The 22,661-nt window shown below is 42.8% G+C and overlaps 1 protein-coding gene across 4 annotated transcripts in view; it reads left to right on the plus strand.

The window, feature by feature from the left end:
- Nucleotides 1–22,661, plus strand: part of PFKM (phosphofructokinase, muscle) — a 36,938-nt gene that overhangs the window by 3,169 nt on the left and 11,108 nt on the right. For 2 of the 4 annotated variants that reach the window (XM_069491089.1, XM_069491088.1), the window contains exons 4-6: nucleotides 14,326–14,418; nucleotides 20,282–20,355; nucleotides 21,206–21,283. In XM_069491089.1, the coding sequence (XP_069347190.1) occupies nucleotides 14,326–14,418; nucleotides 20,282–20,355; nucleotides 21,206–21,283 (245 nt within the window). Of the gene's footprint in view, nucleotides 1–211; nucleotides 272–11,011; nucleotides 11,059–14,325; nucleotides 14,419–20,281; nucleotides 20,356–21,205; nucleotides 21,284–22,661 lie in introns of those variants that run through there. The other 2 variants (XM_069491091.1, XM_069491090.1) reach the window with 2 other exon arrangements.

The raw sequence follows: 22,661 nt of genomic DNA on the forward strand, positions 1-22,661 counted from the left end.
TGTTTTATTTATGCATAGAAAGCATCTAGGAACAAGAAATAAACCCAGTTGGTGGCTTTGCCCTACTGTGTCTTGAATTTGTACAGATTATTTTTTATTTTCCCTCATCTTTCCTCCTTTTCCCATTCTCATTTTGCTCCATACCTAAACTCACCTCAGACCCCCTTTGCTTTGATGACCCATTCGGACCTGCTTCTGTGGTTTGAACTCAGCATTATCCCTGGACAAAATTCTGATGTTCAACTTCTCCCTTTAAACATTGGGACCTCAGGTAAGAGCCACTCTTAACTCTTCCAGCTTTCTAACTAGAGAAGGGGAATCAAGTATCTTCCCAGCTCCAGTGGGGCCTCCATTCCTCCTTTCCTGGCTGCTTCCTTCCTTCCTTCCCCCCTTTTTTCCTTCATCCCTCCTTCTGTCCCTCCTTCCTTTTCCACCTTCTTCTCCTTCCAAGAAAAATTGTTGAGCACATACTATGTCAGGCACTGTACTTGGCACTAGGAATAAAGTAGTAAACAAAACAGGTACATTACCTGCCCTCATGAAGTTTATAGTCTTGTGGGAGTAAGATAGTAATCACAGAATCACACACATGGTTACATAATTAGAAAATAACACCATGTAATAAGAGTCTAAAACAAGGGACCTAATCTAGCCTGAGAAGTCAGATAAATCTTTCTCAGGAAGGCCTGAGGGATAGGTATACATTAGCCAGGCCAAGGGAGAAGACCTTCCAGGAAAAGGGGACAGTAGGCTCTGAAACAGGAAGGAATTTGGCTCATTGGAAGAGAAGAGTGGGCCAGTATGACTTGAGTGATGGGAAACCTAGCTGGCAAGTGAACTATAAAGGCAGTATGAGAGCTGGGTCATGCAGTGCCTTCAAGGTTCTTGTTAATACTTTTGAGCTGTGGGAAATCACTGAAAAATGACAGGATCATATTTGTATTTTAAAAATATCTTTCTGGCTCCTGGGTGGAGGATGGATTGGAGGGGGACAGCAGTGGTTACCTGGTCTGGTAAGGTGGATGCCACTGTCTTGCTCCATTCCTTGCATCTAGGTAACATATCACTATAGGGCACCAGTGAGGAACTCATGTCGTCAAATAGCAGAGGTGGGCACAGCACTACTGATGCCAAAACATGCAAACCCCCTAGCCTGATGTTCCTCTACTGCTTCTGCCAGCCTGGAAAATTCCTCATGCTTCCCTCCTTCCCTCCAGGGTGTTCTGCTCCTTTCTCTAAGTGCAGTTCTGTAGAGAGATGCTGGGCTCTAGTCCTTCAGAAAAATGGAATACATTTGTTTCTTGTTTCACACCTGGTAGGGAAGCCGCTGAAGCTGTTGTTTTCTCCAATTCCTTGCCCATCGGTATAAACAGCTCTGTCTTTACAATGATGAGGCAGGCTGTCTATGTATGTGTGTTTCTGGCCCACAGAGGATCAACTCCTAACATAAGGAAGCCATTTGGTCTTGCACTAGGGCACAGCAAGAGAGTGAGTCACCTAGGTCTCACCCTTTACCCCTATGTTCCTGGGCCCCTAGGCTTTATAAAGAAAGGTAGCTAGCATGCCAAGATAGGTGAGAGTGTGAGACAACTACCCATAGTCTTCATTTCACCTAGGCCATCTGTTACCAGCATTGCCCATGCCCCCTTGCTGCCCTTCCGTTTCTCTGCACCTGAGTGTTCTGTACACTCAACCCCAGGTGGGCCATGAAGACCAGGATGCAAAGTTTCTCCAAATAGCATTGTGAGTGCTACTGATAGGTAGAGATTATGACTGCTGTCTGTGGCCTAAGTTCCTCCCAAGCAGTTATACTTGCTTTCTGCATCAGAGATAAGATTTTCCATATATATGCTATGTTGTAGCAATCTAAGAACCTGTACTATTGCTGAAGAAAATTCAGTGGGAGTTCTGCCTCTATCAAGATTGCTTAATCTCAACATAGTCATCATTCAACATTGACCTCCCCATCCCAGACTTCCAGGATCAGTTCCACAGAACTTGAGTCTTCATGGAGCTAAAACTCTCAGGGGGTCTTATAACATCAACTGAATTGGGAAGGTCTTTGAGTGGGAAAAATAGCCTTACAAATACTCTTCTTTCAGTCAAATATTCAAGGATACTAGTAGACCTGTGTAATACTTCTTTAACCTTCCATTGATTAACAGAGATTATAGATAGATAGACAGATAGATATTTTCTTGGGCCACCCTATTCTGGGTGTTCCCATATCAAACTACCTCTAAGTTACCCAGGGAAATGTATTTAAGAGCCTAGGAGGTATATGCCTTCAACTGTGTACTTACTAAATAGCTAAGGCTTCCACATTACATTTGATGAGAGGTTGGCAAATCTGAAGAGGAAGGCTCCCAGGATTGTCTTGTACCATAATTGTTTGTCTTGTCTGCTCTGCTATCCCGAAAAGCTTACTTCTTTAAGGAAAGAAAAAGTTTATCTGGCCCAAGGTTGAGACTACATACCTCAGCTGAAGAGTTTGTTCACCTCTGCCATGATCAAGACTTGAAAGTAGTGCCTTCAACCTACAATGGGAGTCATCTTGTCACCTGTGACCTCTTCCCTGAGCTATCTTTCTCAGGAGGTCGATCCTAGTTGGTGTAAGTGACCTCCTAGGAGTCGTCCAGGCCTTTGAGGCTTATAGATTCATTCTTGAAGTGATGATCTTCGTGGATCTCCACAGCTTAGAACTTCAGCTTGTGTGAGAATCACCTGGATAGCTTGTTACAACACATTGCCATGCTCCACCCCCACAGTTTCTGATTCATTTGGTCCCAGGCGGGACCCAAGAGTTTGCATTTCTAACCAGCTTCTAGATGATGCTTATTCCATTAGACTGGAACCCAGAACCATTGTCTTAAACCAACTAGGGTACATGGAGAAACTGAGCCTGTCTATGCCAGGTGGGGTGGAATAGCAAGACAGGTACCCTGTGTCATAAACCTTAATATTAGTGACTGCTGGAAGCTACTCTGTCTCCAGGGGTCACCCTAACCCAGCTAGAGCTAAAAATGACTCTCCAGTGCAGACAGTGGCTTCATGCCTGTGCCTAGGTCTGTCCTCATGGAGTTTACATTCTAGTGGGGGAAAGCAAAGCAGATAATGACCAGTATATTAGTCAGGTAATGACTAGATAAGATCCAGAGTTTGTGTAGAAGTGAGAGGCCAGATAGATATTTGTTTCAACCCAGAGAGAGGCCCATAGCTAATGGCTGCAAGTGTTTCACAACATCAACCCACCGAGTCACTGTAGTCCATTTACAGTTCTGATTCCAGTCCAGAGGAAGTCTTGGTGGTCCTCTGATATGACAATCCTAACTTGTCCCTGTCTCACTCAGACCTTGCCTTTTTTTCTTAAGAGACAGGGTCTCTCTCTGTCGCCCAGGCTAGAGTACAATGCTATCATAGCTTACTGCAGTCTTGAAGTCTTAGGCTCAAGCAACCCTCCTGCCTCAGCCTCCTGAGCAGCTAGGACTACAGGCATGTGCCATCATGCCTGGCTAAATTTTTAAAATTTTTTTGTAGAGACAGGGGTCTCACTATATTGCCCAGGCTGGTCTCAAACTCCTGGCCTCAAGCAATCCTCCCACCTTTGCCTCCCAAAGCACTGGGATTACAGGCGTGAGCCACCACACCTGCACAGACCTTTTCTTAAATGTCATCTCAGTCAGGTTTTTCTGGTCTATCCTACTCAAGATGGTACCCTTGTCACCCTGCTTCTCTGCCCTGCTTTATTTTTCTTCATAGCACTTATTGCTACTTGACTAATTTATTATGTGCTTTGCTCACTAGCATATAAGCTCCATGAAGACAGACACTGGTTTTTGTTTTGTTTTGTTTTACCAATCTGGAATCCCCTTGAGCCTAGAACAGTGCCTAACATGTACTAGGTGCTCAGTATTTGTTGAATGGATACATTAAACCTGTTATATGCTGTTTGCTTTTCTCCTGGCTTAGAGTCACACCTGGGTGACTGCCATACTTACTTTGCATTCTAAATGTCCTGGTACACCACTAGCATCATCATCTTCATCTTCTCATCAGAGTGGCCTTAATATCTGTACCCATTACATAGTCATGATACCATCCTAATGGTGGTAAATGGACTCATTGGTATGGCATACAACATCATCTTTATTGCCTCCTCATCTGTGTCAGCCTCCGATAATTATTGTCAAAGAGATCTTCTATCTACATGAACTACTCAGCTACTTGGCAGTAATATTTAGGTTTATCCTAGTTTGCAGGATAGTCCTCTTGTCCAAAGCTCTCCATATATTCATTTACCTATCCACAACATAGTTAATGGTCAGAGCATATGAATCAGCTGTTTTAGAATATCTCAGCTGCTCAGGGGCTTTACCTATCTAGCTGTTGGAGAATTCTCTTTAAACATCGTCTACGTCTCTCCCTCATAATGCCTTCTTTCATAATAATTATATATTTTTCCCTTACTGTTTGCCTGGACTTCACGCCAGTATCCCAATTAGCTGGCTGATCCTTGGAGAGCTCTGGGTAGCCTAAGACAATCTTCTAAGTATTTTCCTGTACACTGAGGATAGGTATAAAGAATATGCCTTTCATTGCTGGATACCAGGGTATGACATGTAAGCTGAGATTACCATTTGGCTCTCCTCTAAGCACATTAGCTTTCCCTAGTATGCTGAGAATAGGAAGACCACCACCAGGTAATTGAAGGTAGAGGGAATGTGGACTTTAATCTCACAGTATTCTGGCTCCAACTGACCTTCTCCTTATGCATTCAATCCTACTCCCCTACTCTCCCATTGCTACCATGTCCAGCTACCACAAAGATTGAATTCTAGCTGCCGGCCTCAACAACTGAAGAAAGGTGGGTATATTTTGGACAACATTCTCGATTTCCAGTAGTATCATGGCTAATTCCTATACTTCAATCATTGGAATAGACATAAGCCCTCTTGAGAGGCCTATAAGAGGGCCCCAAGTTCTTCTCTAGCACAAACCCAGGATGTTTCATCTTTCTACTCTGGAAGAAGGGTCCAGGGTGTCCTTTTCCAGCCCCTTTAAACCATAACAGCAATGAAAATCTTGGAATGAGTACAAATCCAGCTACTGGCTTAGTTTAGTTGCAAGAACTTGTTGGCATCATCTCTTGTTTGACTATGTAACTTGTTGCTTTGTTCTTGTGATCTGTGGTCCTATAACTCTGCTGAGCTCTGCATTTTACTCCTGACACTTTCCTTAGGCACCCTGGCTTCTATGACAACGTTTAGACCATTTCTTAAGCCCACTCTTCCTTAGTCACCACAGTGTATTCACCTGTAGGCTTCATGCACCAACACTCTGCCCTGAGGAATGTTTCTCAGCCTCTCCAGTAGAGGAATGGGGATTGGACAAATGCTGCATTTTCTAGAACTGCCCAGATCTCAGACATTCTCTCCCATCATCAGTCTACCATCATTAAATTATGGATCCAAATTTTGATTCATAAGTCAACATTAGCTAGCTAAAGTGCCCCTTCCAAATTGTTAAGCTTCCTGGTAAACTATATTTAAAATTTAAAAGTTGTTTGATGAACAGAAAATTCAGAAAAGGGGAAATGTATGATCCTGGAGTTTAGGATTAAAAGGAAAGAAAACCCATTTTCAAGGAGCTATCCTTGTTTCATCATATCTTCCATCACTGATGCTAGAATATTTGTGTCCACTGGTATCTTTCCCTTAAACAGTACTGAGTAAACACTGCCAAATCCTTACTATCCAGGTCCCATTTTTTTTTTACTCCATTTACGCTCAACTGATACATTAATACATTATGCTACAGATGTTAATGGGGTTATTGATTTTTTCAATTATATTTTAGGTCCAGTGAAATGTAAACTTCCTATGAACTCTTCATAGTCCCTCTAGATTATAAACTCTATGGGAGTTTATTGTATAGCTCATTAGCTGGCACAGTGGCTGGCACATAATGAGTCCTCAATAAGTATTTGTTGAATGTATGAGTATGAATGAATTAATAATGAATAGGGGCTTCTCAACATTCTTATCAGGAAGACATTTACAACCATTTCTTAATTTGAAGTAGTTCTTCTGTTGGCTACTGTATTTTGTGTTGGTTTTTACCAGTTTAACTCTCAGGAAGTAATGTCTTAAGGTTTAGGGATTGTACAGAGATGACCATAGGGAAGGCCTCAGTACTTCTGAGCAAATTCTCCTTTTCTAGGACCCCAACGCCAACTGACCTGAATGTTCCCTGAGTGTCCTATATGATGATGTTTCCTTAATTTGCACTCATTGAGTTTTCCAAGAACCCCAGAGGATAATTGACCCCTTGACAAAGATTCTTTGCTTGGCCAAACTTTAGTCAGGCTTCTGAACCTTCTTCTAGGCCCATCTGTCCACTTCCTTGTAAAATCTAGTTTTAGCAAAGAACCCTGCTAAGTCAGTTTAGCAAGAACTACCCATCCTTGGTATATGATCATTCTCGATATCTGATCAAGTTTTTCTTCCTCCACTGTCCCCCAGGTGATGTCTGACCACCCTCGTCTGTCTTCAGCAAGAATCCTATTAGATTGGTTTAGCCAGAATCTGCCTTATCCCTGAGGTTTCCTCTTAGAATTTCCATCCACTGACCCCCGCTCTTGGCTATAAATTTCCACTTGTCCATGCTGCATTCGGAGTTGAGCCCAGTCCTTCTCCCTGACTGTAGAATCCCATTGCCATGGTCCCTTTGCCCACCACAATGGTCCTGAATAAAGTCTGCCTCACCGATTTAACAAGTATCATTGAATACTTTCTTCTTTAACATTCTGGACAGAAAAAGTTACCTAAGGGATCACATGTCTTGGGGTAAGGGTATTAGTAACTGAGTGACATTTCCTTGCCTTCATCTAATTAAGGTAGACTTATTAGTGCAATAATTCATTAAGAGCACTTTTAATGGAGACATAGGAGTTGGTAGTGGATAGAGGGAGGAAGGGCTGGGTTGCCTCTCAAATTTCAGCCTTCAGCGTTAGTTGGAATTAGAAACCTCAGAATGTGCAGGAAATGTAGGGGTGAAGGGAATTTTCCCTCTACCCTTCTGAAGGTTTGATAATTTGAGTCTATAAAACAAACCAACAGTAGATTAATAGGAGAAAAGGTATACATATTTATCATGTGCACATGTGTGTATGGCAACCACACAAAATATGAGATTCCAAAAGAGCCAGATGACTGAAGTTTTTAACCATCCTGAGTCTACAGAAAAGAATAGGTGTTTGTGGCTTCTCAAGGGGAGGTGGCAACATAGGTCATGGGAGAGTGAGGGGAGGAAAGGCATGATGAGCAAAGGCTGTCTTCTTAGGCAGATAAAAACTCCAGGTAATCTTAGAACTGCCCTTGGAAAGAATAGACAGGAGCCTACAGTAAAAGTTTCTCTGATCTTTAAAAGTATCAGACTTTAGTTTCTTTTTCTTCTGACTTAATCTTTCCTAGATCTGGATGGGACAGATAACGGAGCCTCAGAGAAAGCCTTTTTTACTTCACTAATGTAGATTTCCTCTACAGATGGAAATCTCCCCAACAAAAGATGGCTTTTCAGAGCTATTCCCGTGTCTGCAGCCCCTCTGAATAGCCATTTCAAAATATGCCAAAGAATATAATTTGGGGTGGTGTATTTTGGTTTCCCACAGGAGCTTTCAGGCTTTTCCCACCAATATTTTTAATGTCTTTATTGAGATATAATTCATTATCATAAAATTCACCCATTTAAAGTGTACAGTTGAGTGGTTTTTAGTATATTCATAGAGTTTTGCAACCACTCCAAGTTTACTACATTTTCATCATCCCCCAAAGAAGTCCTGTACCCATTAGCAGTCATTCCCCATTTCACCCCACTCCTAGACAGCTGCTAATCTGCTTTCTGTCTCTATAGATTTGCCTGTTCTGGACATTTCATATACATGGAATCACATGACGTGGTCTTTTGTAAATGGCTTCTTCTAATTAGCGTAATGTTTTCAAGTTTCATCCATGTTGCAGCATGTATCAGTACTTCCTTTTTAATGCTGAATAATATTTTATTGTATGAATATGCCACATTTTATTCATCCATTCATCAGTTAATGGATGTTTGGGCTGTTTCCATGTTTTGCCTATTATGAATAATGCTGCTATGAACAATTGTAGTATAAGTTTTTGTGTGTACATATATTTTCATTTGTCTTGGTTATATACCTAGAAGTAGAATTGCTGGCTCATATGATAACTCTATGTTTAACTTTTTGAGGAAATGCCAAATTTCCACAGCAGCTACACCATTTTACATTCCTACCAGCAATGCACAAAGATTCTAATTTATTCACTTCGTCACTAACACTTTTCTCTCTTTCTTTCTTTCTTTTTTTTTTTTTTAAGACAGAGTCTCACTCTGTTGCCCCGGCTAGAATGCTGTGGTATCAGCCTAGCTCACAGCAACCTCAAACTCCTGGGCTCAAGCGATCCTCCTGCCTCAGCCTCCCGAGTAGCTGGGACTATAGGCATGTGCCACCATGCCCGGCTAATTTTTTCTATATATATTTTTAGTTGTCCAGCTAATTTCTTTCTATTTTTAGTAGAGACAGGGTCTTGCTCTTGCTCAGGCTGGTCTCTAACTCCTGAGCTCAAACAATCCACCTGCCTCGGCCTCCCACAGTGCTAGGATTACAGGCGTGAGCCACCGCGCCCAGCCCTTCCATCTTTCCTTCCCTCCCATCCTTCCTTCCTTCTTTCCTTTTCTTCTTCTCTCCTTCTCCTTTCTTTCTCTCTCTTTCTTTTTTCCTTTTGATAGTAGCCATTCTAATACGTATGACATTATATTGTCACTTTCAATGAAGTGAAGTGTTTTTGGTCTGCATTTCCCTGATGGCTGTTGATGTTGAGCATCTTTTCTTGTGCTTATTGGTCATTGTATATCTTCTTCAGAGAAATGTCTATTCAGACCTTTTTAAATTTTTTAATAGCACAATTTTATTTGATATTTCATTGAACAGAATATATATTTTTAAATTAATAAACTTTATTTTTGAGAGCAGTTTAGATTTGCAGAAAATTGAGCACATAGAGCAGAAAGTTTTCACATGCCCTATCCCTCTCCTGCTCAATTTCCTGTATTTATTAACATCTTGCATTGGTATGGTACATTTGTTACAACTGATGAACAAATATTGATACATTATTATTAACTAAATGCCATAGTTTACATTAGGGTTCATTCTTTGTGTTTTATGGTTCTGAGTTTTGACAAATGCATAATGTCACGTGTCTACCACTACAGCATCATATAGAATAATTTCACTGCCCCCCAAATCCACCTATTCATTTTTCCCTATCTGTCCCAAGCCCCAGTTAACCACTGATCTTTTTACTGTCTCTACAGTTTTGCCTCCTCCAGAATGTCATATAGTTAGAATCATACAGTATGTAGACTTTTCAGACTGGCTTGTTTCACTAAGCAATATGTCTTTTCATGGCTTGATAGATTTCTTTTTATTGTTGAATATTATTCAATTGTTTAGATGTACCATGGTTTATCAATTCACCTTTTGAGGGACATCTTGGTTGCTGCCAGTTTTTGGCAATTGTGAATAAAGCTGCTATAAACATTCATGTGCAGGTTTTTCTGTGGATGTGATTTCCAACTCATATTGCTGGATTATATGGTAAGACTATGTTTAGCTTTGTAAGAAACTATCAAACTGCCTTTTAAAGTGACTGTACCATTGTGCATTCCTACCAACAATGAGTGAGAGTTTCTGTGGCTCCACATTCTCAGCATTTGGTATCGTCAGTTTTTTTTAAATTTTAGTCATTCTAATAAGTGTGTGATGGTATCTCATTTTTTAAATTTTCAGTTCCCTAATGACATATGATGTTGATGTCTTTTCATACATTTATTTGCCACCTGTATATCTTCTTTGGTGAGATGTATGTTCGTTCGTATCTTTTGCCCACTTTTAATTGAGTTATTGTCTTTTTATTACTGACTTGCAATATCATTTGGAGTACAAGATTTTTTTTTTTTTTTTTTTTGTATATTCAAATGGTTTTATCTCTTAGTCACTTAGAAATAAAACCTAAACACTTCTTAATTGTTTGTGGCCAGAATGTGCTGGGGCAGAAACAAAAGTAAGCAGGAGAAAGGGCAGTAGGAAAAGCCACAAGAAGAGACATGACTATGGAGCAAAGGCGTAGGTGAAGCAAGGGAAGGAGAAAAGAAGATTTGTGTAAGGAATGCACCTCTTGCTCTGGGGGCTGCTAACCCATGTTCCCAGGTGGATCCTGTTTGCTGTGAAGCCCAGCTGATACTCTTGCTTCACTACCAGAATCCTGCACCTGCCTCCCACTGCAGGCTTGAGAAGGGGCTTTCACAGCTGCGATCTTGCCTCAGGGTTCTTCCTTTCCAAATAGGTAGCTTTTCTGTATTTTCTGAGAAAGGTAACGTAAAAGGTGTTCTTTGAAGTTATTCTATAGAAATGTTCATTGTTTAAACATCAGTGTTCCTCGAAGTCCGGGACTCTATTTTATTTATCTTTTCATCTCTCAGCATCGAATACAAAACCTGGCACACAGACTCCCAATAAATGTTTGTTAAGAGTGATAGGGGTCAGACAGGGCCAGAAGGGTACGTTTTATTATCAGTTGCTGAAGATGTTGGAATGCAGGGTGTCTAGGCTCAAACTAGGAAAAAGTTGCTGTTGAAAGCAAGAGAAGCAACTAAATAATTTCTGATTCCCACTACATTCAGGAGCTGACGGCTCCCGAGATAGTTATGAGGGCCCAGGACCCCCCGGGGACTGAAAACTAAGCCGCAGTCGTATCTGAGCTGAGTTCTTCGGGGGAGGAGGAAGAGGGGGAGAAAGGCGAGCAGGAGGAGGCGGAGCCTTTTTGTCAGCATCTGTTAGTGGAGGCTGGGAACCCCTCCCTCCTTCCCCCTCCCTGGTTGCCTCCACCTGGCTCCTCCCCGTGTTCGCCAAGCTCCCCTCCCCCTTCCCCAAGGACAATCTGCAAGAAAGCTGAGGCCGAGGAGAGCTAAGACTAAAAGGCAAGAGGGGCTATGGGCGAAGAGCAAGGGGAAAGCTGGGAGGGAGGCGGGAGTGTGCGGGCTGGGAGGAGGTTGGGGGAGAACTGAAGGGAGCAGAAGGGAAAAGAAGAGGCTATGCGGCATCAGAATCCGGAGCCGAGGGGGGATGGGCAGGGCAGTGGTGAAGAATCTAGCCCCTCGGCCCACCTCCCTCCGCTGCGCGCTCGCTCCGTTCCCTAGGAGTCAGGGATGGGCGGCGGTGGCGGACAGTGTTGCCCTTGGCGGGATGACCCTACCCCTGGCGCTTATCCAGTTCAAATCTGTGTGCCTCTGATGCTGCCTCTCCGAATCTCTCCCTCCCGCGTGCTTATATACACACACGTGATTTTACAGATATGTTTTAGTATCTGTGTCTGCTTATCTCTGCGTGCGTGTCGCTGTGGGTCTGTAAAGGATGCCTATATATGAGTCTGCATTTATTTCTGTGTCCTGTGCCTCTGTAACTGCCTTAGAGACTCAGGAGAAGAATATGAGCTGTTTTTTTTTTTTTCTTTTTCCCACAGGTCAGCACTCCTAACCTTCCCCTGGTTAGGGTGAATTTTCTTCCTCACCGAAGCCTCCAGGGGTAGATAATCCCTGTATGGGCTTCTTTCTACACAGTGATGAGTTGCAAGAATGAATGAAAAGAAAAAATTCAGGGAAAAAGGGATCAGCATACTCTGATGTCTTGTTCTTTCCTTTACAATTTTTTGCTTTCCTATTTGTTCCAGCTACTTAGTCTTTCTTTTTCGAAAACAGCAGAAATTTGTACATTACATTCTAGTTAACTAAGAGAGTGCCTCTATTCAGGTGTTTATGTCCCTTTCACTGTTTGTCACTATATGATTTTTTAAGTCTTAAATGTGTTGTTAGAAGTAGAGAGAATATAGAGGTACATCTGTATCCAAGCCTATTTTGAAATTCTCATATATTTGTATTTCGTGTTGTTCAATTGTTCATTAATACTTTCACCAAGTATTTATTGAGTTCCTGTTACATGCATGGACTCATCAAGCTTTGGCAGGCTGTGTGAGAGTTTTTAAAACAGGAACATGACCCCTGCTCTGGAGGAGTTTTCAGTCTAGTTAGGAAAAGTGACTCTAGCAATCATCTGGTCCAGTGGCCTGCAAACTTTTTCTATAAAAGACCAGATAGTAAATATTTTAGACTTTGCAGGCTAGTGGGTCTCTGTCACAATATCTACTTCACTGTTGGAGCACAAAAACAGCCATAGGTAATAGGTGAATGAATGAGGATAGTATAGACACTGTAATTGGAATTTCAAATAATATTTTCCACATGTCATGAAATACTTTTTGCAACCATTTAAAAATGTAAAAACCTTCCATAGCTTGCTGCCAGTCATGAAATACTTTTTGCAACCATTTAAAAATGTAAAAACCTTCCATAGCTTGCTGCCATTCAAAACCATGAGAAGGGCTAGATTTGGCCTGTGGGCTGTAGTTTGCTGACCCCTGATCTAGCCCAACCCTCTTTTCAGTGCATAAGAAGCAATTAAAATGCCACATAAAGTAGTATTTAAGTGCTAAATGAATGATCCAGTTCCAGACAATATATGATTAGAGGAGGTCCAAAAAGAAGCCTTCCTTGACCTGTGGTAATCAGTGAAAGTTTAATAGGTTTAATAATGGTATGACACGGACTGTCCTTAAATAATGGAGTAGGGTACGGATCTGTGGAAAGGGCCAGGGTAGCCATCTGGACAAGGGATGTTATGTGCCTGGTCACAAAAGTGCCTGGGGACAGCAAAATAAAGTTCAGGGGACAATGGAACAGAGAATCCATGGAAGCAAAGGTTGAAGCCATAGGCAAGGGTTAGATTGTGGAAGCTTTGAATGCCAAGAAGTTTGGACTTTATCTGTCAGTACTGATTATATGTAGTATGTTTATTAATCTGTGTCTCTTAATAACACTATATGTTCGTGTGGATGTCTTCATATGTGTTTCATTGCATGTATTTTATTGGCATGGGTGATTTGTGTGTTTGCCTGACCTATGTCTCTATAGGCAGATACCCTGATTTCCCCAGATGTAGGGCACAAACACGAGCTGCCCTTAAAACTCCTGTTCATGTGAATGAATCCTTTCTCTACTGAAGCCTCAGGGACCTCTGACCCTCCCATGAAGGTTTATTTTGTGTGTTTAATAGAGTGAAGAAGGGAACACAAGTGGAGAGAGACCAGCTATTGTAGTAAGCAATTCGGGCAGAAAGAGGCAATGAGGATAGAAAGGAGGGGATGAATGAAGGAAGATAATAAGGAGGGAGAATAATAGAATTTGGTTACTGTTTTGATTCTGAGATGGAGGAGATAAATTTTAAAATAACAGGTTTTAGCCTGGAAAGTTAGGAGAATGATGATTCCATTGACATTTTATGGATACAAAAGTATGTCTTATGTGTTCCTTTGAGAGAGATAATCTCTAAAGACAAAAATATGAAGGGGTTCCCATGTCATGTGTACATATCTGTGTATACATGGTAGTGATTTTGTGTTACCCTTCCCATTTGATAGTATGTAGTGTGAGGGACATGGCCGAAAGACAAAGGATCAAGAGATATGCAGGAGGCTGACAGCCTGAGAGGGATGGGAAGAGCCAAAGAAAGTCCCTAACCGTCTCTGAGATGGACACCATTAACTTGCCCAAGCTCTCATGTGCTTTATAACCTCAAATCTGAAACCTCCAGTTTCAACTCTGTGTCACCTAACCCTACTCAATTCCCTAACACCCAACCCTAAATCTTAACCATAACCCAAGCTACCCTTGCTTTTCTGCTTCTGTTAATACTTTGCTAGTTCTCAGTCAGTGCCTTAAACCTCATCTGATTCCTACCCTCTGCAACAACCCTTCCCTTCATTAAAAAGGAGGCATCCTCAAGGCTAACTTAACTTTCTTCTTGCTTTCTCACCGCTGTTCAGTCAACTGCTCTTCTCCCTGACCTTAGCTTATTCCCCAGATAGGTTCCACTTGGGGTGGGAGGGAACAAGGAGGGATTAACCAGGACTTTTGCAGTCTTGGGCTTGATTACAGTGACATTTCAGTTTGTCAGTCTGCGAGGGTGTGGCTCTCCTCTGGAAGAAGTCCAAAGCTCCCAGGCTGCGAAGTCCAGACTTAGTGTAGTGGGAGAGCCTGACTGAAGTGGCTCTAGCCAGTCTAACAGAGCCATTTCTTGAGCTAGTAGCACATTGATCCAGCTGCATTTTAACTGACTGTTGTCTTAAATTCTAGAGTGGATCATGACCCATGAAGAGCACCATGCAGCCAAAACTCTGGGGATCGGCAAAGCCATCGCCGTGTTAACCTCCGGTGGAGATGCCCAAGGTAAGGAGAAGGGGACAAAAAACATGGTTGGTATATCCCTTGGAGTTTCCTGACTCCTTTAGCTTATAGAATAGAACTCTCCTTCTGTAGGTTCACTGGAATCCTGGACTTTCCTAAAAAATCTTTGTCAGGTCTGAGTCCCCAGGTTCACTTGGATTCTATTTGCTCTACTTTTATTTACCCCTATCTTCATAAAACTTCTTTCCAAGTTTCTCTGAAGATTTGGGGCCATTTTGGTCCTCTGGTATCTAAAAGAATGGTGTTTTCTCAAGCAACATTAGAAGGAGACTAAAAAGATAAAATTGTTGAGAAGACGGTAGGTAGATTCGCTTCACATACTTTGGAAATGGTGGGAAAGGGAGGAGACCCAGAATTGGTATTTAGCAGGCCCTAACTAGATCTTCAGTTATTACCTCTGATGTCTGGAGAGTTCCTGCACTGACCAGGGTCAGGGAGGCACTCTCTGTTTTCTCTGGCCTTTCCTCCCCTTCCATTCTTATAACCCCTGGACAAATGGGAACAGCGGCAGTTAATCAGTGCAGATCCATTGAGGGTGGAGGGGCAGAAAACAGAGCCAGAGAGAACCCTCCCTCTGGGTCGAGTCTAAGAAATCTGGGAGTCATGAAAATTGGGTATATAGGAAAAATGAAGTGGGAGAGAGGGGATGTGTGATTTTGGTTTTTTTTTAATTTTTTTCTGTTTTAATCTTCTTGTACATTCTAGTTTATAATACATTGAAGAGGGACAGAATCTCTGAAAGGGAGGCTAGGACATGGAGACTATGATGGAAAAAAGAGAGAAGGAAAGCGGTCCCAGCCAGCCTACCTACCTCTGCACCACTGTCCCTAGGCTTCCCTAGACTTTGTGCCAAGGACTCACTTTGTGTAGAGCCCTGTCTTGTGTGCTGTGAAGAAGTTGATTTTCTTTGGGAACTTACAGTTTAATGTGGAAAGTATCATATATCACTAGAATTTTTATGTGAGGCGCATAAATAAAAATAACCAAGTGTGCATTAACCAAGTAGAATCCACTTATATAATGAAATGGTAGGCCCTGGTTGGATTAATCAGAAAAGACTTCATGGAGAATATAGATTTCAAGAAACTGAACTCTTTATTCAAGTAAGGTTCTTAGAAGAGTAGCTGGCACATAGTAAATAATGGCCATATTATTAATTAATTAAAACTTAATGAGCATCTACTGTGTGTCAAGTAGGACAATAGTCGCTAAGGATTCATCAGTGAAGAAGTCAGACACAATCTTTGCCCTTATGATACTTCTTATTAGTATATTAGTAAAGCTAGACTTTATATTTTTAAACAATGTTATTTAATTATAATTGTGATATATGTTATGAATCAGAAAGTGCTAGAATGAAAAAACTCAGGAAGGAGGGCACAGAGGTCAGAATTTGGGCAAAGTGACTAGGTTAGGAGTGCAGCGTCCTAGTTGAGGTTGTAGAGACTGCGGACCTGGCTTTTGTGACTTCTGTCATCTCTCCTGGCGGAATCCCTTGCCAGCACTGAGTTCTTCAACATACACTCTTGAGTGTTGATCCTGAAGCCTTGGTAGAATGGCCTGTGGACTTAGATTGTCAGGCTAGGGGAAGAGAGAGCCTACTAAAATATCCAAGTGAGACACAGAGTTATGAAATGATGGAGAAGGGCCCTTTGGAGAGGGACAGAGGGCGAAAAATGCCTAGAATTTAACTTGGTTCTGAAAGGAGCAGAGCCCTTCCAGCTTCTGATCCTGAGCAGTGAGACCCTCTTGCTATAGGGATGACCGGAACCCACCTACTATAAGAGAAGGACCATCTTTCATGGAGGCAGGAGCTATAGATAAGCTAATTTCTGAAGGGCCCAGCTGAGCCAAGGTCTGTGGGATGCTGTGATGGGCACAGTGTATCCAGGGAAATATCCCACCTGTGAATCCATGTAACCTCACAGGCACATGTCGGTAGGGACTGAGAGTGGTAGAAAATGAAATTCTCGGGAGGCAAAACAGAAAACTCAAAATAGAGCTGAGAGGTCCCAGCTGAAGGAGTAGCTCAAATTCAGAAGTGGGCTTTCCAGAGATAAGTTTGATGGGCCCTGGTTCTCCCAGGAAGAAAACTCAGAAATGCTTTTCCCTAGGGGATATGGGCCATGTGGGAAAGTGAGGTCGAGCTCTGTAAACTCCACGGGAGCTACAGCTCTGTCCTTCCTGATTATCATCAAAGCGATAATCTCTTGAGGTAGAAAAATGGCCAGGAATCAAACATCCTGAGCTCAAAAGTCAAGGACTCTGGGATGCTGAGCTGATTAAATACCAAATCTTAATTCCCTTTCCAGCCCAGGAATGGCCTCAGCCTGCCGAAACCGTGCTGCAGTTAACCTTATGAAATTGTTGTCTTCTACCTCTGGAAAGGACCTCGGTCATCTGCTCTAGCCCTCTGTCTCCAAACAGGCAGTCATTGCAAATGCACGTTTAGCCTATTTTATTTTATTTTTTTAGAGATGGGGTCTTGCTACATTGCCCAGGCTGGACTTAAACTCCTGGGCTCAAGTGAGCCTCCTGAGTAGCTGGGAGTACAGGTTTATGTCACTGTGCCTGGCTTATTCTATTTTTAAAGGTTGATAGGAACAGGGATTCTTTTACCACTCTGGATAGCTATTCTCAGGTTTATAATCTTTAGTTATATATCCACTAGAAAGTATAATTCACACCTAACAAACGTTTAGTCCTCATAAATCTTTGTATCTTATTCCAAGATAAAGTGGAAAGAAACTTTTTAGTATCAGCTTTCAAAAAAGTTGTGATCGAGTCCTTTATTAGTTTTTTTCTGTTTAGTCTCATGGAGACCCATCAGCCATATTTTTCTTCCCAAAGCCTCTTCCCAATAGCCCAATAGGCTATAATTGGAGACTCTAAACTATGTGCTTATGATGTTCTGCAGAACACCCCCTACCCCCGACAGCACCCAGAATACAGGTGGTGCCTGTAATCTTATCCTTCGTCTTGCTTCTAATAAGTCAGGCGGCTGCTCATCGAGTGTTATTTAGGGCAACATGGAACAGCCAAGGAGACTCTGGCCAGGACTGGCTTGGGGCCAGTGTAGGCCAGCGAGTTTGGATAGGAGAGCCCAAAGGATTACTGAGACTCCGTAGTATAAACCAAACACCCCAGTCTGGGTGTACACCTGAGGTCCTTTCCAGAGGGAGAAGAGAAAGAATCTTCCTTATTGTAGAATTTTTCTTTTGCCCAACAGATTTGAATATTCCCTGCCTACCGCCTGTTGTTTGCTTTGCTTTTAAGTCATTTGTTTATCTTAAATCTCCCCACCCAACTTATTCAGCTTGGAAGCAGGAAACAATGTTCCAACCTATACATTTCAGAATAATTTTTTTCCATTATTTTCTAAGATTACAAATTCATACTCCAGAACTCGAGGTATCCAGGAGAGAATCTTCTAGGCCTTGTGACAGGCTGGAAAACAAACTCCAGTTTCCTGTCTGTTCTGATCTTATTGAGCTGACTTTATTCATCTTTCCTAAGGCATTGATGGCTTTGTGTTGACTATGATCTTGTTCCTTTCACACACACAGGCTTTTCCTGAAGCTTCTAAGAAGCCCCTTCCCTTCACAGACTTTTTGGTTTTGATCCCTTCAGCTTAAGGGTGTGAACTTCTAGACTTCATGGGGCTTTGTCTTAATGACATCCTACATAAGCTTTGTCTCCGTGCTCAGCAGTGCCCTCTTACTGACAAGCCCAACCTTCCAGTCCTTATCTTAGATCAATTGTCAGAAGCTTTTGGCAGTGAGTGTTCCCACTTCTTGAAACTGTCCCCTTTTGGCTACCAAGACATTGCTAAGCCCCGGTTCTTCTTGTCTTTCTTGCTGCTCCTTAGTGGTTTCCTTCATGGAGCCCCTTCCCCTGCCCATTCTTTCATCGTTGTTTTTCCTCAGGGTTCCATTCCTCGCCCTTTTCCCCTTATGATTCTCTGTGTTCTCTTGAAACAGTCTCTTCCAAGTCCACATAGATGCCCCACAAGAACTGCAAACTCCACATGTCCAAATATGAATGTAGCATCCTCACCCCAACCTTCCCAAACCAAAACTTGCCCTGCTCAGTTAATGGCACCACAGTTTTGTCCTTTGCCTAAGTCAATCTTAGGGTATTTCCTTCTTCTTCAAAACCTTGAAATGTAGTCACACTGCTGATTAGATATAAGTCTTGTTGCTTCTTTTTCCTAGATGTCTTCCGTCCAGTATTTGTTTTGTCCCAAATGCTACTCTTTGAGTCCAAGCCCTCCACATCTCTTGTCTAGGATGCCAAGTAGCCTCCTAATCCTAGTGTCCCCTCTCTCAAGCTATCTCCCATGCTGCTGCCAGAATTACCTTTCTAATATGTAGATCTCATCGTGTCCCTCTGCTCTTTAGGGAGTCGTCATTTTCTATAACTTTTTTTGTTGGAGGGGTAGGGGGCAGGAATCACAGACCCTTTTAAAAATCAAATGAAAGCTTTGGACCTTCTCCCAGAAGAAATGTCCTTGCCCACAAAACTGTTCACACAGTTTTATGGGGTACCCAGATTCCCTGAAACCTGTCATCTGTGGATCCCCAGTTAAACCCTGGCCTACAGGATAAAAGCCAGACTTGTTCACATGGTATATAGGTGGCCAAAATGGTGCGTGAGAAGTTGATGTCTCATGGCTGCTATTCCTTGAGCATTACCGCCTGTCACCCATAAAGCCATGCTTAGCGCAGTATTAGTAGCATTGTTCCTAATATGAAACACACTTGTGGAACACCTGCTGTGTTCCGTAAGTGCCCCTGCAAGAGTATTTGTCATTGAGCAGCCACTGGGAGAGGGATAATACTCATCTGTGAAAAAGGGGCAGGCTCCCTTCTCGGTTTTAGTCCTAATTTTTTTCTCCCAGTGGAAGCAGAGGAAGAATAATTTATAGCATAATTTGTAAGTTCCCCATACACATCTTATATACAGGGCCACAGGAGGAGGTCAGTAAGTGTTGTGTTGACTAATTGAGTGAATTCCAGGAGAAGGCAGTGAGAGAATAGAGTCCCCATGAATTCTTCCTGCACGCTTGGTCACAACCTCCCCTGGCAGTGTGGGAGCTAGCAAATCACAACTGTGCGGCACACATTGAAACATATACCAACACAAATGACATGAAAAAGTTGTGTGCTTGCGTGTGCATAGACTGGGAGAATCAGCCACCCAGCAACAGGCATGCTTGTGAACAGACTGTGTGACTCATCAGGTCACTGAACCACAGAGATCATGTCTTTGTCCCGAAAAGCCTACCGAAGCTAATGTCTAGATTCAGTACAGAAAGCAAGGAAAAACCTAGTACAGCCATCGAGATTAGCAGGGCAAGGCATAGAGGTCAACAGTGTTGAGTTAGGTATTTTAGAACTTGAATTCAAATCTGAACTTCCTAAGAGTATTAGCTCTGCGACCTTGACCTTTTTGAGCTGCAGTTCCCACATCTGTAAAATGGAGGCAACTCCGGGGTTGTGGATAGGATTAAATGAGATGCTGTCTGAGAGGCTCTTGGCAGCGTCTGACCCACAGTACACATTCAGGAAAGTGCTTGCTTGTTCCTATCGTCGTTATTTACAGGATGATCCTGTCAAGGAAAGGTTGTGGGAAAGGCAGGATATTTTTGGGTGGGGGGGAATGAATGGGGGCTCCATTAACATTGAATGTAGTGATTGGGATTGGGGAGCCCAGAATACTTTGATGAGAGAATTATTCTCGATTCAGAGAAAAGCGTAGGAAAAGGACTGACCCATGTCTTTAGCCAGGTATAACTTCTTTTGTTAGGAGTAACCTCTCCCTGACTCTTTCTCCCTCCTTGCAGGAATGAATGCAGCTGTCCGGGCTGTGGTTCGAGTCGGTATCTTTACTGGTGCCCGCGTCTTCTTTGTCCATGAGGTTGGTTCTTTACTTTGTTCTTCCTCATTCTTTCTCTGTTCTCTGCTTCGTGTGCCTCCCACTCCCTTCCCACTTTCTGTTTCCTCACCTCCCAGTTCCATTGCTGTGTTTGCCTTTCCCTGGCTCTCCTGTCTCCATGAGTCACTCCTTCCCACTCTTGGCTCCAGTGGCGATGCTGGGACCCAGGGATCTGCAAACTGGGTTTTCATCTTGCCTGTTCAGTTTAAAGGCAGAAGTAACTCTTGATCTGCCTTCACTTCCACCGAAGTGGGTAGCATTTACAGCAAATTGAGTATATCTAGTGGTAGAGTCCCAGGAGGGAAGAGTCTTGCTGTATTTCTATAGTTTGCTTAACTTTCTGAGGTTCTGACCCCTCTTTGGCCCCCTTCTCTCAGTTCCCTGTCATGCTTCACCCACTCTTTTTTCTGTAAGGTCTGTCTGCCTTTCTTCTCTCAGATTTTATAGTCTCTTGTTAAGTCACCTTTCCTTCCCTCCCTCCAACATCCCCTTCTCCATTTCCCCATTGTTGTCAAAACCATCTGTTGTTATGTGGTCCCCGGGGAAGCAGGTTAGAGGAGATAGGATGAGTCCAAAATAAGAGGAATTAAGATTAAATATTAGGAAGAACATCCTGATATTTCAAAAATGGGAGAAATTGGAAGAGCATATTGAAAAAGTTACTGTCTCCTTCATTGGACTGTGTTAAATATGACAGTCTCATGAGCATCCAAGAATCACTAATGGGATGAGGTGACTTGATTCTCAGAGAACCTCTTCCTAGGGGTCCTGTCTTAATCCTGGGATTTAGGGGAAGCCCAGCAGAGGCTGAAGGGCATACTGTGTCCCACAGGGTTATCAAGGCCTGGTGGATGGTGGAGATCACATCAGGGAAGCCACCTGGGAGAGCGTTTCGATGATGCTTCAGCTGGTATGTTCCAGAGAACTCCTGTCCCATATTTATCCTGTCCTTGTGTCATCCCACTCTGGTTTGGGCTTACGGTCTCCCAAAATGCCTGCCACGTGGTTTGATGTGAAGGAATTAAGTGACAAGAGAGGGGCTGTATTTGCCCTTTACTCTTTGCATTTGAAAATATCACCCTGGTTTCCTGGGGGGTGGGGCAAGGGTGAGGGAGTGATCACAGGATGGTTTGCTTTTTATGGAAAGGTCACAGGGAAGACTTTGGGAACTGGCATGTAAGCAGGTCCCACTCTGGGGTCACGGGGAAGGTCTGGCCCTGAAAATAACCTTACCAGAAGACTGGAGCCAGAGCCAGAAGCAGAGCTGAAATCTGCCAGTCCTCATGTGATGGAGATGAAGTGACTTGCAACCAGGCTATTTAAGGGAAGAAGAAACTGAGACAGTTCTTAAGAATATCCTGATCATATCCACAGCCCTTGATGCTACTTATGTCATTCTAGGCTCCTTCTAAGATGTACCCACTGTGGGCTAGCCCAGTAAAAATATAATCCTTTGCTGATTTACTGAAAAGTTTGCAAATGACATTTCTGTCCACGTTCTTTACTTCCGTCTCCTAAAAATTCATGGGAGGAAATTTAATGTGCAGTGCCCAGTGAAGGCTTTACATAGGCAATGGTGCTTGCCATAAAGTGGCCTTAGAATGAGCCAGAATTCTCCACCAGTATCCCGAAGTCATGGATGCCTAGGAGCTTATATGATGTGTGAAAACCAAGTGTACTTACCTCTCTTGGTATCTGTAAATCCCTGGGAATTTAAGGCTTTCTGTACCCAGAGCTGTTTCTCCTGTGAATAGCTGGGTATTGTGGCTCCTGCCACCAGCACCATAGATTCCCCAAGGAGCCAAGGGGAGAGGATTGCCAGTGCCTAGGTACGGTTAGAAGTCTCAGTGTGTTAGAGAAGAAAAATACTACAAAGCACATTGGGATCAACTCCAAAAACTAGTTTGGACACTGTCCAATAATGCCAGGCCACTAAGGAGAATTGCCAAAGACTGAAGTCACTGCTACTTGTTATGCTTCTAAGAAGATGTGAAAGATGATTATTCCAGAAGTTAACAGACACAAATGTATTCACTTGTTCTCTTTGAGGATAGTCACTTTGATAATAAAACCTTCAATGAAATGGGTTCTTAGCAGTCTTCTGTTAAGGACGGGGCTGCAGAGCTCCCTCCCACCCCTTCCATCCATCCATGGAAAAATTGTCTTCCACGAAACTGGTCCCTGGTGCCAAAAAGGTTGGGGACCACTGTTCTAAGATATGCAGCAGATCATGGGAATGACCCTATGGTGTCTCAGCTAGCATAATTTCCGTTTCCTTTAGAAGGGCC

This window comes from Eulemur rufifrons, chromosome 16 (assembly GCF_041146395.1).
Source record: "Eulemur rufifrons isolate Redbay chromosome 16, OSU_ERuf_1, whole genome shotgun sequence".
Classification (NCBI taxonomy): Eukaryota; Metazoa; Chordata; class Mammalia; order Primates; family Lemuridae; genus Eulemur; species Eulemur rufifrons.